The sequence below is a fragment of the Exophiala bonariae genome, assembly GCF_035927105.1.
Source record: "Exophiala bonariae strain CCFEE 5792 chromosome Unknown scaffold_45, whole genome shotgun sequence".
Taxonomy (NCBI): domain Eukaryota; kingdom Fungi; phylum Ascomycota; class Eurotiomycetes; order Chaetothyriales; family Herpotrichiellaceae; genus Exophiala; species Exophiala bonariae.
The window spans coordinates 79,660-95,114 of record NW_027042520.1 but is presented as its reverse complement, the minus strand read 5'-3'; the positions used below and the strand labels follow the sequence as shown (position 1 = coordinate 95,114).

The 15,455-nt window shown below is 49.0% G+C and overlaps 7 protein-coding genes across 7 annotated transcripts; 3 read left to right on the top strand and 4 right to left on the bottom strand.

Annotated features, from left to right (window-relative positions):
- Window positions 1-144: 144 nt before the first annotated feature.
- LTR84_010573 (uncharacterized protein) lies at window positions 145-2,257 on the bottom strand (the record flags this gene model as incomplete). Its single annotated transcript, XM_064854109.1, has 2 exons — window positions 145-213; window positions 263-2,257. 2 exons carry the CDS (start codon window positions 2,255-2,257, stop codon window positions 145-147), a joined length of 2,064 nt encoding a protein of 687 aa, XP_064700335.1.
- A 596-nt stretch (window positions 2,258-2,853) lies between these two features.
- Window positions 2,854-4,948, top strand: LTR84_010572 (uncharacterized protein; the record flags this gene model as incomplete). The annotated part of the gene is made up of 4 exons (XM_064854108.1): window positions 2,854-2,875; window positions 2,941-3,099; window positions 3,153-4,696; window positions 4,751-4,948. The coding sequence occupies 4 exons, from the start codon at window positions 2,854-2,856 to the stop codon at window positions 4,946-4,948; spliced, it is 1,923 nt and encodes a 640-aa protein (XP_064700334.1).
- An 869-nt stretch (window positions 4,949-5,817) lies between these two features.
- Window positions 5,818-6,864, top strand: LTR84_010571 (uncharacterized protein; the record flags this gene model as incomplete). The annotated part of the gene is made up of 2 exons (XM_064854107.1): window positions 5,818-5,875; window positions 5,954-6,864. The coding sequence occupies 2 exons, from the start codon at window positions 5,818-5,820 to the stop codon at window positions 6,862-6,864; spliced, it is 969 nt and encodes a 322-aa protein (XP_064700333.1).
- Window positions 6,865-7,430: 566 nt separating this feature from the next.
- LTR84_010570 (uncharacterized protein) lies at window positions 7,431-8,871 on the bottom strand (the record flags this gene model as incomplete). The annotated part of the gene is made up of 4 exons (XM_064854106.1): window positions 7,431-8,394; window positions 8,454-8,623; window positions 8,686-8,783; window positions 8,865-8,871. 4 exons carry the CDS (start codon window positions 8,869-8,871, stop codon window positions 7,431-7,433), a joined length of 1,239 nt encoding a protein of 412 aa, XP_064700332.1.
- Window positions 8,872-9,485: 614 nt separating this feature from the next.
- LTR84_010569 (uncharacterized protein) lies at window positions 9,486-13,429 on the top strand (the record flags this gene model as incomplete). The annotated part of the gene is made up of 2 exons (XM_064854105.1): window positions 9,486-12,980; window positions 13,046-13,429. 2 exons carry the CDS (start codon window positions 9,486-9,488, stop codon window positions 13,427-13,429), a joined length of 3,879 nt encoding a protein of 1,292 aa, XP_064700331.1.
- A 276-nt stretch (window positions 13,430-13,705) lies between these two features.
- On the bottom strand, window positions 13,706-14,161 carry SMG1 (Serine/threonine-protein kinase smg1; the record flags this gene model as incomplete). The annotated part of the gene is made up of 3 exons (XM_064854104.1): window positions 13,706-13,846; window positions 13,978-14,049; window positions 14,132-14,161. 3 exons carry the CDS (start codon window positions 14,159-14,161, stop codon window positions 13,706-13,708), a joined length of 243 nt encoding a protein of 80 aa, XP_064700330.1.
- A 775-nt stretch (window positions 14,162-14,936) lies between these two features.
- On the bottom strand, window positions 14,937-15,350 carry LTR84_010567 (uncharacterized protein; the record flags this gene model as incomplete). The annotated part of the gene is made up of 1 exon (XM_064854103.1): window positions 14,937-15,350. One exon carries the CDS (start codon window positions 15,348-15,350, stop codon window positions 14,937-14,939), a length of 414 nt encoding a protein of 137 aa, XP_064700329.1.
- Between the last annotated feature and the right edge of the window lie 105 nt (window positions 15,351-15,455).

Below are 15,455 nucleotides of genomic sequence, written 5' to 3'. Positions count from 1 at the left end.
TTCAGTCATTGTCCTGCGTATATATTTGGTCGTTAAAAATTCATTCGCCAGTACAATAAAGGCACCGAAATCCGGTATTGACAGACTTGGGGTAGGGATTGGTTTAGAAGGAAGATTGAGATGAAGGGTAATGGGATGTGCGATTCAAGCTTTGGCAATCCATCCGCTATGAATCATAAAATCGAAAATGCGGTTAGCTTTGTTCACATCGATCTGAAGAAATAATTAGTACCAGCACTGAATGTTGATCTCAAGTACTTACCCTACACACCCCTCTTGCCTCCTTTTTCTTCATTTGACCACCCTGCTTCATGGCTTCTTTCAAAAGCCCCTCTTTGAGAGCGAGGTAGGGTTTTGGGCGAATGTGGAGAGAATTACACAATTGTACCTCCTCCTCACTGAGTAATTGAAGATCTGGAGCCAGGGTTTTATCGTTCTCCAGCTTCCAGGGAACAGTACCAGTTAGAGGCTGGACCACATAACGGACTTTAGCCTTGGGTGTCGTCGATGAATCTGGCCCGGTCGTCTCAGCGAACAGCTTGTCAAAATCATTCTCCACTGGAGGCGCACTATCGGCAAAGACAGGTACTGTCTTGGGTTTGCGCTGGAATCGAAGTGGTAGCTCGGGAGTGGTCAATTTGGAAGCCTCGGTTGGAAGTTCAGCTTGTTGAATCTGTTGGCCCTTCTTAGGGATTTGAGGCATCCGATCAAATTGTCCTTGGGGCTGATTTCGCTGAACGCGAGCCTGCTTATCATTCTCGTACTTTTCGCCACCTTTCAGATCACTGATCCCAATTTGCTTCCATTCTTGCAGTTGTGAAATCGCAATCCGCAGGTTGTGTTCCAGAAGAAGATCTCTGTTGAGGTTTTCGAAATCCTCATGAACCATCATCCTAGCGAAAGGCTTAGCTCTGTGCATCAAGTCCTTTTCTTCCTTCGTTCTCTTCTTGTCAAGCAGTTGGTTTTTCTTGTACTCGAGAAGGTTGTGCTCGAACAAGATCTTTTTCCGATCCGTTCGTGCTTTTAATCTGGAATTATAGATGTCGAAAACGGTCATTTTCAGGGTTGTCTCTTCGTCCATAAGTCCCGTCACTGGATCAAGACCATCACCAGGTTCGAACGACATATGCTGTACAGCTTCCTCGGCATCATTGGCAAATTCCGTCTCAAATTCCAATCGACCTGGCATGAAACCTTGGACTTCATGACAGGAAGGTACGGAGGCGGTGGGTTTCTGTTTGGGTGTGGCTGGCGGTGCAGATTTGGCCGGTTCCTTGCGCTCTTCAATGCGTCGCTTCTTACGAGCTTGAAATTCGTCCTTGGGTATTCTCTGAAACAAGGCTGTGTCTGCAGGGTCGGCTAATTCGGGCAGTGGGAATAGAGAACTGTTGATATATGTGTCGATGTAGTGGTCGCGAACTTCGTCCTTCTCCCGATATCCACCGATATGTTCTGCTACGTCCGCCCAAGAGCCAAGACCATATCTTTCAGACCCTTCCAGCAATAGCAGTTCTTCATCGGCACCCCAGTCTTCTGTATAAATGGGGATGGAATTTTGTTCAACCACATGATACTCATGAGTACGGGGATCGTGGGACTTTGTATGTTCGCCACGTGCAAAACAAGGGACGCATAGATCATAATCGCGACAGGCCGAGTTTGCGCAAGAGATGCGAACCGTAGAAGTTATGTCGATGGAGCAGACATCGCAATGGTATTTTGTGCCGCCATCACCGCCTCGGGAGGCTGCATTTTTCCTGATTACACCCATACTTTTCTCGATCCTAGCATCTTCCGCTATATCAGAGTCGTCAGAGAAGTATTGCGCGTATTCATAGGGAATAGTCGCGTCGTCGTGGCGGAGATCGTGGGTGGCGGTTGGTGGGGTCGCAGGCAAGGTTTCCGAGTCCGATGGGGATGAATCGGGTTCAGGCTCTGCTAGGGTATATGAGATTGTTCTTCTTGATGATCTGAACGGAGTTCGACGTGTTGAAGGAGCGGTCTGGTGGGATAATGGCCATTTAGCCTGGGGTAGATTCGCCTGGGGAGTTGAACTGACGTTCAAGATCAGGGCCCGGGATGACTCCTTGGCGAGACTAACCGTGTTTGACCGAGGTGGGGTTGTTGTTGAAGCGGCAAGAGAGAGATGTGGCACAGGTAGTGGCTGTGGCTGTGGCGAGGATGATGATGACTGATGAGTCCTCAGCCACGTATTCGTACTTGCAGTTACACTGGCATCCGCCTCAAGTCGCGCCATGACTGTTGCTGGCAGCTGTTGGTCCCCGTGCTGCTAACTGGTAAACTCCGGAGGGTAGAGGTCCGTGCCTTAGGTAAAGGTTGCAGCCCAAGAAGCCCCAAACTGCGCCTATCCGTGAGAAATAATCCACCTGAGACTGCCCCGCCCATGGGTACTTCAAGCCGATAATGTGGACACAACTTGAGGGACAAACCAGGAGCCGTGAAAGTCCATCCACCACTGTAAAGTGTACACCTAGCAGTGTAACTTGAAACCTGAACCTGAATTACCGACCACTTCCACTTGAAGTTGTCCTTGTCTTCACTCACCTGCCAATATCATCACTGCAGTTTTATCACTTCACCTCTCCAATCTTGCCGTTCCTTACCTTCACTGCACCTTCACCCGCACCTTCATCCGTTGTTCAACTTGTCAACGTTACTTCTACCCCACCCTCGATCCGCCTCACAAATCGATTGTCGGTTAAGAAAGATACCGAGATTGCAGGCAATCCTCGGCCACTCTCCTGCAGACGTTGCCTTCCTTTTTCTTGATTGCCACCTACCGGTGATCTCTTGCACATTCTCTGAGAGCGAACAGAGAAGATTGTAGCAGAGATGTCGTGGAAGTTGACCAAAAGTATGTCATTAAAGAATCAAGGGCCTGGTTGTATCATGTGGTTGGATGGCTGACATTTATCATAGAGTTGAAAGAGACACATCTGGCTCCGTTGACGAGTGGCTTTGGTCGTTCAACATCGACTTCGACTGTGAAGGGAGAGGATGCCTCAGCTGCAACTCAGGAAACTCCTGAACTGACCACCACTACCAGTAATACCAGCACCACTGCCACAAATGGAATATGTATGCTCCACAGATCGCTGTATCGAAAGAGATGTTTTTCTAATTTATACCAGCGGCTTCCGAAGCCTTGACCTCTCCTCCGGTTCAGCAGACCAAACCCGGTATTTTGATCGTAACACTACACGAAGGACGAAGCTTTTCCCTACCCCAACAATATCAGTCTGTATTCAACAATCACTATGGCTCTGGAGTCTCAGGATCCGTCAGACCCAGCTCTTCCTATGCCGCCGGAGGGTCAATGGCAGGATCATACGCACAATCCAACCGACCAGTCTCAACTCATGCTGGTATCAACGCCGCTCCCACCATTCACGGTCGATATAACAGCAAGTACCTGCCTTACGCCTTGTTGGACTTCGATAAGCTACAAGTTTTTGTCGATGCGGTATCGGGTACACCAGAGAACCCTCTTTGGGCGGGTGATAATACTTCATTCAAATTCGACGTGTCAAGAGTGTGTGAATTGAGTGTTCAACTCTACCTGCGAAACCCTGCAGCGAGACAAGGAGCTGGCAGAAGTGAGGATATCTTCCTCGGCGGAGCAAGAGTCACACCAAGATTTGAGGAGGCTCGACATTTTGTCCCTGATCCCAAGAAGAGTAAGAAAGATAATGAAAAAGCCGAGGCTCAATTCGCAACCTCAGAAAGACAGGCAGGTCAATTAGGTGCCGAATGGCTAGACATCCAATTCGGCACGGGTTCCATCAAGGTTGGCGTTAATTACGTCGAAAGTCTCCAAGGCAGCCTGAAGATGGATGACTTTGAACTTCTCAAAGTGGTAGGAAGAGGTAGTTTTGGAAAGGTCATGCAAGTTTTGAAGAAGGACACTGGACGAATTTACGCACTGAAGACGATCAGAAAGGCTCACATCATCTCGCGATCAGAAGTCGCTCATACCCTGGCTGAACGATCGGTGCTGGCACAGATCAACAACCCTTTCATTACCCCGCTCAAGTTCTCCTTCCAGTCTCCGGATAAGCTCTACTTCGTTTTGGCCTTTGTCAATGGTGGAGAGTTATTCCATCATCTTCAGAAAGAGCAACGATTCGACATCAACCGTTCTCGCTTCTACACGGCCGAACTACTTTGCGCTTTAGAGTGTCTTCATGGTTTCAAGGTCATCTACCGAGACTTGAAGCCTGAAAACATCCTACTAGATTACACTGGTCACATCGCTCTTTGCGATTTCGGTCTGTGCAAGCTGGACATGAAGGATGAGGATCGCACCAACACCTTCTGTGGCACACCAGAATATCTCGCTCCTGAGCTCTTGCTTGGACATGGATACACAAAGACTGTGGATTGGTGGACCCTTGGTGTTTTGCTCTACGAAATGTTGACTGGTCTCCCACCATTTTATGATGAAAATACCAACGAAATGTACCGAAAGATTCTGCAAGAACCTCTTCACTTCCCAGGTCCGGAGATTGTACCCGCCGCAGCCAAAGATCTACTTCAGAAATTGCTGGATCGAAACCCCGAAAGACGACTGGGAGCTGGGGGTGCAGCAGAAATCAAAGCCCATCATTTCTTTGCTGGAATTGACTGGAGAAAACTGCTTCAGAGAAAATATGAACCGAGCTTCAAACCCAGTGTGGTAAGTTGCACAAAGTATTCCTGGTGAGGAGTCCAATGCTAATGTGATATCTAGATCGACGCCCGAGATACAGGCAATTTCGACAAGGAGTTCACATCCGAGGTGCCCAAAGACTCATACGTAGAGGGACCCATGCTCTCACAGACGATGCAACAACAATTTGCAGGGTGGTCGTACAATCGACCCGTCGCAGGATTAGGTGATGCCGGAGGCAGTGTTAAGGATCCTTCCTTTGAACAAATCCACCATTAGAGTTTAGAGTATGCCTTCTCCCAAGATGTGAGCTGCAGGTTTGAAGTGGTACTGCGCCATGTGTTGACGTGGTCTCACTGGGAAGGCAAGCATAGGCAGTCCCCGACTTCGAGATTCGCAGCGAGCATGGGATCCAGAACGTGCAATTGAAACGTCCAAATGATACATAGCTTCGGGTTGATTTTTCGTTAGCAGTACTGGACTAAACGGCATGAAAAGGATTTTTCTCAATTTTCAAATTTCTCAGCGCTTCACAAATTCCCTCGACCATTGCCTTGTTGTAGCTTTCACTTCTGAGTACAAGACTGTCTTGAGCACGTACGACGAGGAGAATCATCGACAACAAAAGCAGTCGGGGAAGAAAGTATTCCCGCTGAACTTGGGACCGCGACATTCCCCAAAGCACGTCTCAGCTGCTGTAAGTTCTCCGCACGCACCAGCAACTGTGAGGCTCCGAGCTCGCTCCTGCTTTCCCCGCACAACATCCTCGCCGGAAGAAGAGAGTGAAGCGAGGTGATTCTATTTACACGGTATTTAAGAACCTCTGTCTTGAAGACCTTGGTGGTTCTCTTGCCAGGAGGGCTTGTCTCACTTTAACTTGGACCTGCACCAGACAGATATACTTATACGCGTACGCACGAGAAAAGGTAGACAGGAGTGTTTGGACTGGTGACTCGGACGTTCACACCGGTTGATGACTGCGGGGACTGGACATGATACGCCTGACGTGAATTGAAAAGGAGGATATCGATTCTGTATAGCAAGGCATTGCTTGTTGTCGCTCGAACGACGTATCGACCCTATTCTCCGAGGACCTAGATACCTACCACCAATACAATACCTTGCCTGCTGGCAAGCAGCAAGCAACTATGACTGCGGCAGCGGCAGCGGCGTCGAAGAACGTCCTGCGCAGGGCGATGCTCTATGGTAAGCAGCAACCCGGTTGACCCGAGAGAGACAAGTCAAGCAATAAGCTAACATCTGCACTCTCTTTCTGCCTCACAGTGCCCGGCTCCTCACAACGCTTCCTCGATAAATCGCGCGGCCTGACCGTCGACTGCGTGGCGTACGACCTCGAAGACAGCGTAACACCTGGCCGAAAAGCCGAAGCACGCACTCTCGTGCGAAAAGCACTGGACGAACCTATACCTTCGGGCGTCAAAGAGCGCGCCGTGCGCATCAACGCCGTCGGGTCGGGTCTCGCGCTCGCGGACCTCGAAGAGGTGGTGAAATCGCCGAACCTCACCACGCTCGTGGTCCCGAAAGTCGAGAGCGCAAGCCACATGACATTCATCAGCGACGTGCTGGCACACTCGCGCAGTAAAGAGTTTGCCGAGCAGCACGGGCCCATAAGTGTGATTGCGCTGATTGAGTCGGCCAAGGCGCTCACGAATCTCAATGAGATATGTCGTGCCGCGCCGCATTTGCTGCAGGGGCTGACGTTCGCAGCAGAGGATTTCGCGCTGGATATGTCCATCACGCGTTCGCCGAGCCTCACGGAATTTCTGTACGCGAGGCAAATGATTGCGACGGCCGCGAGGGCATACAATTTGCCGAGCACGATTGATTTGGTCGCGACGGCGTTTCGCTCAGAGGCTGATCATGAGATGTTGGAGAATGAGTGTCTAGAGGGGAAGGGTATGGGGTACAATGGCAAGCAGTGTATTCATCCTTCGCAGGTCGCGACGGCGCAGAAGATTTTTAGTCCGGGCCAGAAGGAGGTCGAGTGGGCAGTGCGGATCACTATCGCACAGAAACGCGCCGAGGAGCAGGGAAAAGGTGCATGGGCCATGGATGGGAAGATGATTGATGCTCCTGTTGAGGGGAAGGCCAGAGCGATTGTTCAGAGGGCCGAGTTATGTGGCTTTGACGTTAAAGCTCTGAGGGAGAAGTTTAAGGATCAGCAGCCTGAGTAGAGAAGAAAAATGCAGAAGGATCGAGTTGTGTATAGCGGCTGGAACTTTTCTTATATTTATATTGTATAAGACATTAAAGAAAGAGAGAGGGTCAGAATAGGCTTTTCAGTTCACTTTCCTGAACCTGGTCTCTGCTGCTGTGTTGGGCTCAGAAGAAAGGAGGAAAATGCTGCGCTGTCTGTCTGTGAGTGATTCAATAGCATAGGCTGATGATGATACGATATGAGGGCCTCCCTTGGGGCTTCTGCTGCCCGAATCCATCCATGTAGCTTTTTGGTCGCTTTTCTCTATCCAGATAGCTAATCTATTAGTGTAATGTGATGCTGAAGGTGATGTGCACAGGACTCTAGGCCGCTGGTGTCTTTATCAGTGGCGGAGGAAGAGGGTGAAGCTAATCAATAGCATCGATATAAACCTGTCACTTTCACTGGTTGGAATGGAATGATAAATCTCAGATCGTCCAGTTGCCCAGGAATTTAGGACGGTATTGAAGACTGAAGTGGCTCGACAGGAGGAACAGACGAGCTGAAAGTAGATTGGAGACATGGGAACTGCACCCATGGACTTTACTTTGCTTTTCGTACGTCTCCATTCGAGTGGCTAACAGCGTCGGCTGCTGAGGACTTCTCATCAGTCTTCTTGGCTTTCTTCTTGATAGTGAGACAATTGATATCTAGGACCTCGCAGATACGGTCGATGACGCGAACTGCCCAGACAAAATACTGAGCCATGGCGAAAACGAGATAGGCATAGATATAGGTACGCTCGAAGATGGAGGAGATTGGGTCGAACCCGAATAAAGGCAGCCAAGCCAGGATGGCGCCGCCAACCAGAGGGATCATGGAAATGGTCCAATAAGGGAAGGGCTGTTTTGTGAGATGGTGTAGGATAATTTTCGTGGTCAACCTGCCGAAGACGAAGGACATGGTAAGGCAGAAAATGACTAGGTGGTTATCACGCAGAATATTCGAATATGGAGATCCGAACCAAGCAGCGCATGATCCTGTAAAGACAATCATTGGGATCCATTCCAGGAAGACTGGTAGTATCGGGAGATTGTTGCGGCGTCGGGCTTTGGCGACGTGGTAGACGCAGGCCGGAAGATGTGCTGTGAAGAAGGCGAAAAGAATGACTGGGATCCAGAGGTCTCGAAACGTAAGATCGTCGAGATATTCTTTGTAGCCAATCACATCTGCGATTCGCGACTGCCAGATTTGAGGTCCATAGTACCCAGAAATGACCATCACCAGGCAGGCGAGGATCAATCCTTCAGTTGGGCCATTGAACGCACCAAGATAGAGAGTGTGAGTATGATAAGTTTCCCAAGTGGAGAAGAACATGGGCAGTGTAGGAACAAGAGCGGTAAACGCTCCGGTTTTGGTTGGTCCCAAGCCCATGGCAGCTGTTTCGCACAAACTGGCTAGAGTACAGTTCAATGAATCAATGCCATGGTCGAACAGTTCTCCTAATCCACTGGAGGTCCCTGTTCTCCGAGCTTGTTTCCCGTCAATGTTGTCCATTGTGGAGTATCTAAACTCTGGTTAACTCGTCTCTATGATACTTGGCGTGGTTGCCTTCTGGGAACTTACGCCCACAGGCCGAGAGCAAAACTGTAGTATAGCCATGATGGTCCAGGTCCGATCAGGTCTGGCAGAAAGATCTGCAAGAAAAGCACATTGACCAGAATGCAGACAAAACCCAGGAGAGTTACCATGTTTGGTGCAAGGGACATCGGTAGCAGTTTGACGGCACCATTCCACTGGAAGAGCAATAATAATAAGCGCTTTGGGCTTCGAACGGGGATGGATAGGGGAGGATTACATAATGTCGGAGGATATGATTTGATATGAATGATTTGTCCACACTCTGATATTTGTATTGCTTGAGATGGGCCATGGCCCTGTCCGAGAGAGGGTCGGCTGTTGTTGGAAAGGTATGAGTATTGAAGCATCGATGGAGCAAGACATTTGGAAGAGAAGAGGAACTGTCTTCCAACCTACCTGCCATATTGACAAGGGTGAATTTGAATTGCCGAGGACTCGGAGTAGAGACTCTGCTCAAAAAGTCAGGTGCCAGGGGAAGTCAGAAGTAGAGTTCCGCAGCTGTTCTCTAGAGCTGGAATGGCAGTTAAACTTCGAAAAATGCAGAATTTATCATATATTGCTCAACCTCTCTCATACTCAAGAAGACAGATATACGGGGAAGAAAGGTCCGGACTGAAAAATGTTGAAAGAACTTGAATCCAAAGTCGTGAATGGCGACTGGCACTTGCCGAGCGACGCACGCGCCAAGACCTGAGATTGCTGCTTTTACCATTGTCCGAAATAGTACTAGGCTAAGCAGAGTCGCGAACTCCAAGTTGAAGGCGGAAAGTTGTTGTTGACACGTGAAACTTCACTTCGATTCGCATCTAATCCAAACTTCATCAATCAAACTGTCGTTTGAATTCGAATATTGATAGTTCTGGCTTACCACACGATGACTGACACCTGGTCTCGTCCTGGTATGACTCGAATCAATTTACTGCCATTTTCACCAAGATAATGCGATCTTAATGACCACCTACTGGAGCGACCTCTCTTGCCACTGAAGCGGCCATCCCACCCTCCTGTCACTTCGTGATGGAGTCCGTTGAAGTTGCGCAGCCACCAGTTCCTGTAGCTGCAGGCTTCTCTGTCATTCATCAGAAAGTCAGTCTTGACATCAGCTTCAGCCAGCGAGTTCAGGGAAAGACTGCGATCACTATTTATCCCGACTCAGCTAATCTCACTGAGATTCGATTACATAGCAGACAATGCCACATCAGGAAAGTCCTGGTGAATGGCATCGCTCCTTCATCAGTTCGAAATGATGACCCTTGTGGACAACTGATTCTGCATGCAAATGCCGGGGTAAATCAGCACCACTTGTTGTCAGAAAAGATCTCGAATTCGGTTTCTGGTGACCCCGAACCCAACTTCATCATCACCCTTCCCAAGAAAATTCGCATCTTGCCAGTGCATGTTGCAGATATTCACACGCAAAACCATGACCTCATCAGAGTGCCTGAAGGTGAGGTCACTGGTTCATCTGCCACCGATGGTGCCCAAGGGATACCAGATACGACCGTTGCCAAATTCACTCCTTTGATAGTTGAAATAGAGTTTCAGTCATGCCATATACGGGAATCGGTTCAATTCGTGTCTGGTAGACCAGGTATTGGCAGATGGCCACATGCTTATACTCGCTCGAAACTTGGGTCCGGAGGAGCATCGGCCATTTTTCCATGCCTTGATCGGCTCAATCATCGCTGCACGTGGGATATTTCGATCAAATTCCCAAGGACCGTGAGAGATGCCATTAAACAAAACCTTTCGGATGACTCCACCAGTACTGTTCCCAAAGATCAAGCTAAAGAAGCAGCCCGACAAAGTTACGAAGCCAAAGAAATGATGGTCATCTGTTCCGGTGAACTGACGGACGATATTGTCGACAAATCAGATACCACCAAGAGAACCATGGCTTTCTCCTGTGATCAGCGACTTGCACCTGAACAGCTTGGGTTTGCTATTGGCCCATTCGAGTGCGTCAATCTCAGTGATCTTCGTGATGCTCAGGAAGTCGAAGAACTAGGTCGAAATGCTGTTGACATGCTGGCGTATTGTTTACCTGGTCGTGCTGAGGAGACCAAAAACACATGTCTTCCCATGACCCAAGTTGTGGATTACGTTGTCCGGAAATATGTCTCGTGCCCAGAACGTTCATATTCGATGTGCTTTGTGGAGGACCTGCATACTGATACCTCGATCCATGCAGGTGTAACTATGTGTAGCACAAGAATGTTATATCCGGAGAACGTCATTGATTCTGCGAAAGAGATCACCCGGCAGTTGGCGCATGCTATTGTTTCTCAATGGTTCGGGATCAACATTATTGCTGCAGAACCCCGAGATACTTGGGTCATCATTGGAGCCGCATATTACATCACGGATCTCATCATGAAAGACCTGTGTGGTAATAACGAATATCGTTATCATATCCGTCAACAAGCCGATCTCGTCTATGATCTGGACCATGATCGACCGTCAATCTACGAAATGGGCGCCCTGCTCCATGTGGACCCTAGTGAATATACTTTCCTCACTATCAAAGCTCCCGTGGTGTTTTTCATCTTGGATCGCCGATTTGCAAAGGCCCATGGTGCCTCTAAGATGCCAGCAATTCTTGCAAAAATTCTGACAAAATCCCGCATGGGTGACTTGGCGGACAATGCTTTGTCGACCGAGTCATTTCAGAAAGCTTGTGAACGCTCCCATCATACCCCCATCGAGGACTTCATGATCCAGTGGGTAAAGGGGGCTGGATGTCCAAGATTTGCCGCATTTCAAAGATTCAATAAGAAGAAACTCGTCGTGGAGATGCTGATCACGCAGACTCAAGGCACTACAACCGAATCTGACTTAGACCCCAATACGTTCATGCGGGATGCCCGCGAGGATTTCCACTCCGTCTGGGCTGCGGCCGCACAGCCAGTATTTACAGGCCCCATGACAATCAGGATACATGAAGCGGATGGGACACCATATGAGCACACAATAGACATCAAAGATGCCCGAACCACAGTTGACATTCCTTACAACACAAAGTACAAACGTCTCAAGAGGAGTAAAAAACAAAGAGCTCGGGCAAACAATAAAGCCGCTGCTGAGGGGGCTGAGGAAGAGACAGATTCCCTTGTGTATTGCTTAGGCGACGTACTCCAAGGCGAAGAGGATGTCCAGAATTGGCGAATAACAGAATGGAGTGCTGAGGATGACGAGAAAATGAACTCGGAATCATACGAGTGGATCCGACTTGATGCTGATTTCGAATGGATCTGTCGCATCAATCTACAGATGCCCGGATACATGTTCACCTCACAGCTCCAGCAAGATCGAGATGTCGTTGCTCAGCTTGAAGCACTGAGACAGATGTCATATTATCCGCCCTCTCCCTTGATTTCATCAATCTTCATCCGCACGTTGATGGATCGTCGCTACTTTCACGGAGTACGTACTCTAGCAGCTCAAGGTTTGGTAAAACATGCCAAGGATGAAGGTGATGCTAAAATGGTTGGACTCTACCATCTCAGGAAAGCCTTTGAGGAACTATATTGCACTCACGACCAAAGTTCGGCAATGACTCGACCAAACGACTTCTCGGATCCACAAGCTTACGTTTTGCAATGCGAGATCATTCAAGCCATTGCTAGTGTGCGTGATTCTAAGGGGCATACGCCAAAAGAGGTCAAGGAGTTTCTTCTGGACAAATTAAAGTTCAATGACAACTCGGCAAATGATTATTCAGACGCACACTACATCGCTAAGTTGATGAGGGGTCTTACCTTTGCGGTCATAGCTCGACCACAACATCAACATATTGATGAAGGAGATATGGATATAGATGTCGAGGACGAAATTCTCGAGCTCAAACATTTTGAGCGACAGTTTCTTGAGGAGATCGATCGTTATAGGCGTATGGATGAGTGGACAAGCTCATACCAGAACCTATATTCTCGCACTGCTCTGGAATGTCAAGCGTTGCTGACAGCAGCAGGAATTAGTGAATTCTCACCACTTCACTTTTTACAATATACTCGACCGGGCAACTATGATATGCTTCGCCGAGCGGCATATGAGGTTCTTATCACACCAAGCATCATCGAAAGTCCTTCCATATTGCGCTATGTCCTGTATTGTACGGTCGCAGATCCATCGCCATGGATTCGACACAATCTACAGCACGCTTTCGGCAAAGTCCTCGGGAAGCGTGCCATTGGTGTGAAGACCAACAAAGCTGCGCAAGCTCATAGTGGTGACGGACTCATTATTGAAGACACAACGGCACTTATCGATGATCGCCAGAAAGAGATCGCACGCCGGTCGACCATAGAGGGGGCGATCGCAGCGTTGAAAAAAGAACTCGGGCAAGATAAATCTCTGAGATCTGCCCTATGGAACGCCATTTCTTATGATCAAATTACTCTAGAAGATCTTCAGACCCTCCTTGACTTTTGTCGATTATTGTACGAACCTGTCGACGAGATGAAGATTGCTCTGCATCTGCCTAGGTATTGGAAAGTGGAAAACCAAGGAAAGGTGAGCTTGACGTCTGTTTTTGTTATGTGCCGCTAGGATTTTATGAGCTAACAGAAGGCTTGCAGGGCAAACTAAGGTTCTCAAGAACCATGAACGTCAGGCACAAGATCATCAAGAAATGGCAGCCTGCTCCTGCAGCATCCCAGCCAGCAAAATGGCAAGCACCACCTCTGCCTGCACATGGTCATTCACAGTACAATGTCGTCCCGCCACCGATCCGACAAAACAGTATCACCTCCCTGCCATCCCCGAGTGGAGGTGGAGGTGTCAAGTTGAAATTGAAATTCGGCTCAGGTGGTGGTGGTGGTGGTCTCAATAACAGCACTGGTTCAAGTCAGATGCCCACCCATACTCCGACACCTCCGCCACCACCTCCCGTGCGAACTCCGAGTGTTGAACCAGGTCGTCTTGTGCTGAAAATAAAGCCAGTTGTCAAGCCGAAACCTTGACAGACGCCATGTATTATTGTATGAGGGACTCAACCGGGGGCGAGAGGAACAAAATGGGCGTTGGACAATCAGGTCACATAGAGAGTCGTCCTTAGAGAGGGCTCGCGGTCGTGCTTGAAATCAAGGATACCCAGATAGCTGTTTTTCTCTGTAACAACACCGAGTAATTTGTCTCCTGCGTCGCGGGACGTGATGTCGAAGAGCTCCGCGAAGTCCAACTTCGCGCCACGCAGGTAAATTCCATTCTCAAACCAGACCACACGAGCGTTCAAGTATTCATCGGCGATCATCGCCCATGCGCTCCAACGCCTCGAGCATCACCACCGAATTACCTCGAATCACGACCATGCCCAGCCTCTCTCTCTCGCCGCCGGCTTTCTCTTCGACCGCTTCGTCCAGCACGATGTTCAAGAAGACCTGTTACAGATACCGTCAGCATTTGCTATTTCTCTTTCCTTTTGTTGTCTCGCAGGGCTTTCGAGAATGTGCTCGTGGAGTGGGGTGGGCGACTGGGCCGAGATTGAATTGTATAGGAACTCGGAACTCACATCATAGCCGCGCAGGATGCCGATCACTTTGCGGTTGCCGTTTAACTGCACGAAGAGCCGCTTCTCCATGTACTGTAAGAGGGAAAGTCACGGTTAGCCTGGATCTTTGAGGGCGGTATGAATGAGGGTAAGGTATCAAGGGTGCTAGACGTACCTTTTTGAGCTCGGGTTGCGCTTGAGGCATCTTTGCGGTGCGGATACCTCAGAACTCTGATGGAGTTGAAGATCGATAGGTAGAGGGTGATAATGCAGGTATGTTTAAAGACGCAGTATTGACTCGTCTTCGTCGTCGCTATTTTACTCGCAGGCTGTGGACTTCCTCCATGGCTCTCCCGCAAATCGACCCACCATCGCAAGCAGAATTGATGCCAAGATATGTTAGAGCGGCGGCGTATCCTACACCTTATGTGCAAATATATCATGCTGCTTTGAGAAACGAGTTACCCGTTGTTGAGATATTTGTTGGATTGGCAAATTTGATGGAATTAACCTAATTCGGTAGAATCAGTGTCGCGACAGGAAACGTGCAGTTCTTTCACTTACGTGTATCCGTAGAACGATTGCTGGGTCATCAAATGTGACGACCATCCCCATATCCGGCTGGATGAGTGTCAAAAGAGGAAATTGCATTCAGGTACGCCAGCTTAGTGATGGCTTTAACTCCCCCTCGCGAATCTTTGGCATGAGCATGGACTTTCGTCGTCTCAAGCGCCCAAGCACTTGACTTGACAGGAGTGAGCTGTAACATGCCGCCTGATGCAAAAATGCGCACATCAGGCTCTTTATCGGCTATCACTTGATATGGCGGCATGGTCTACGAATTGGCAATGCCTTGAAAGCGACTGCCGCTGATAATGGAATGCAAGGTGAACGCGAACATCCTTTGAACGTGGCGATCTCAAAGCACCTTCCACAACATGACATTCCTGCCCACCCACGGGGGCTTCATCTGCTACTGACTACATCTTACTCGCTGCTACTTCCAGCCTGTTCGCCGTCTCTAGCTCATCCAGTGCACGGCGGATACCATTGTAACTGTTGATGAAATCCATCCGTTCCACGCGGTCTGCCATCTTGGTGTTCGGCATTGTCTGACGTGTGCTTTCAAGGACGACCTTGGTGCGTGGTCGACGAATGCTGTCAATCTTGGACAGGATATCGGGAACCTCATTCGCGGTCACTTCTGGTCCAAACAACGTAAATGCTTTAGCATCTTCAATGGCCATATTGCCTCCTTGACCTTGCATTGGAGTCATTGCATGGGCTGCGTCCCCAATTAAGATGGCTCGGCCTTTATTCCAGAATGGAATCGCATCGAGATCTTGCATGTCCCACACTTTGAATTGGGTCCCAGCCTCACGATCGTTCAGCATATATATTGCAAGCGCAGTGAAAGGATCATTACATACTTAACGGTGTCCATTACAGTCTTGTTAAAATCCCCAAAGGCCTTGAGAATCTCTTCTGGATCGGCATCA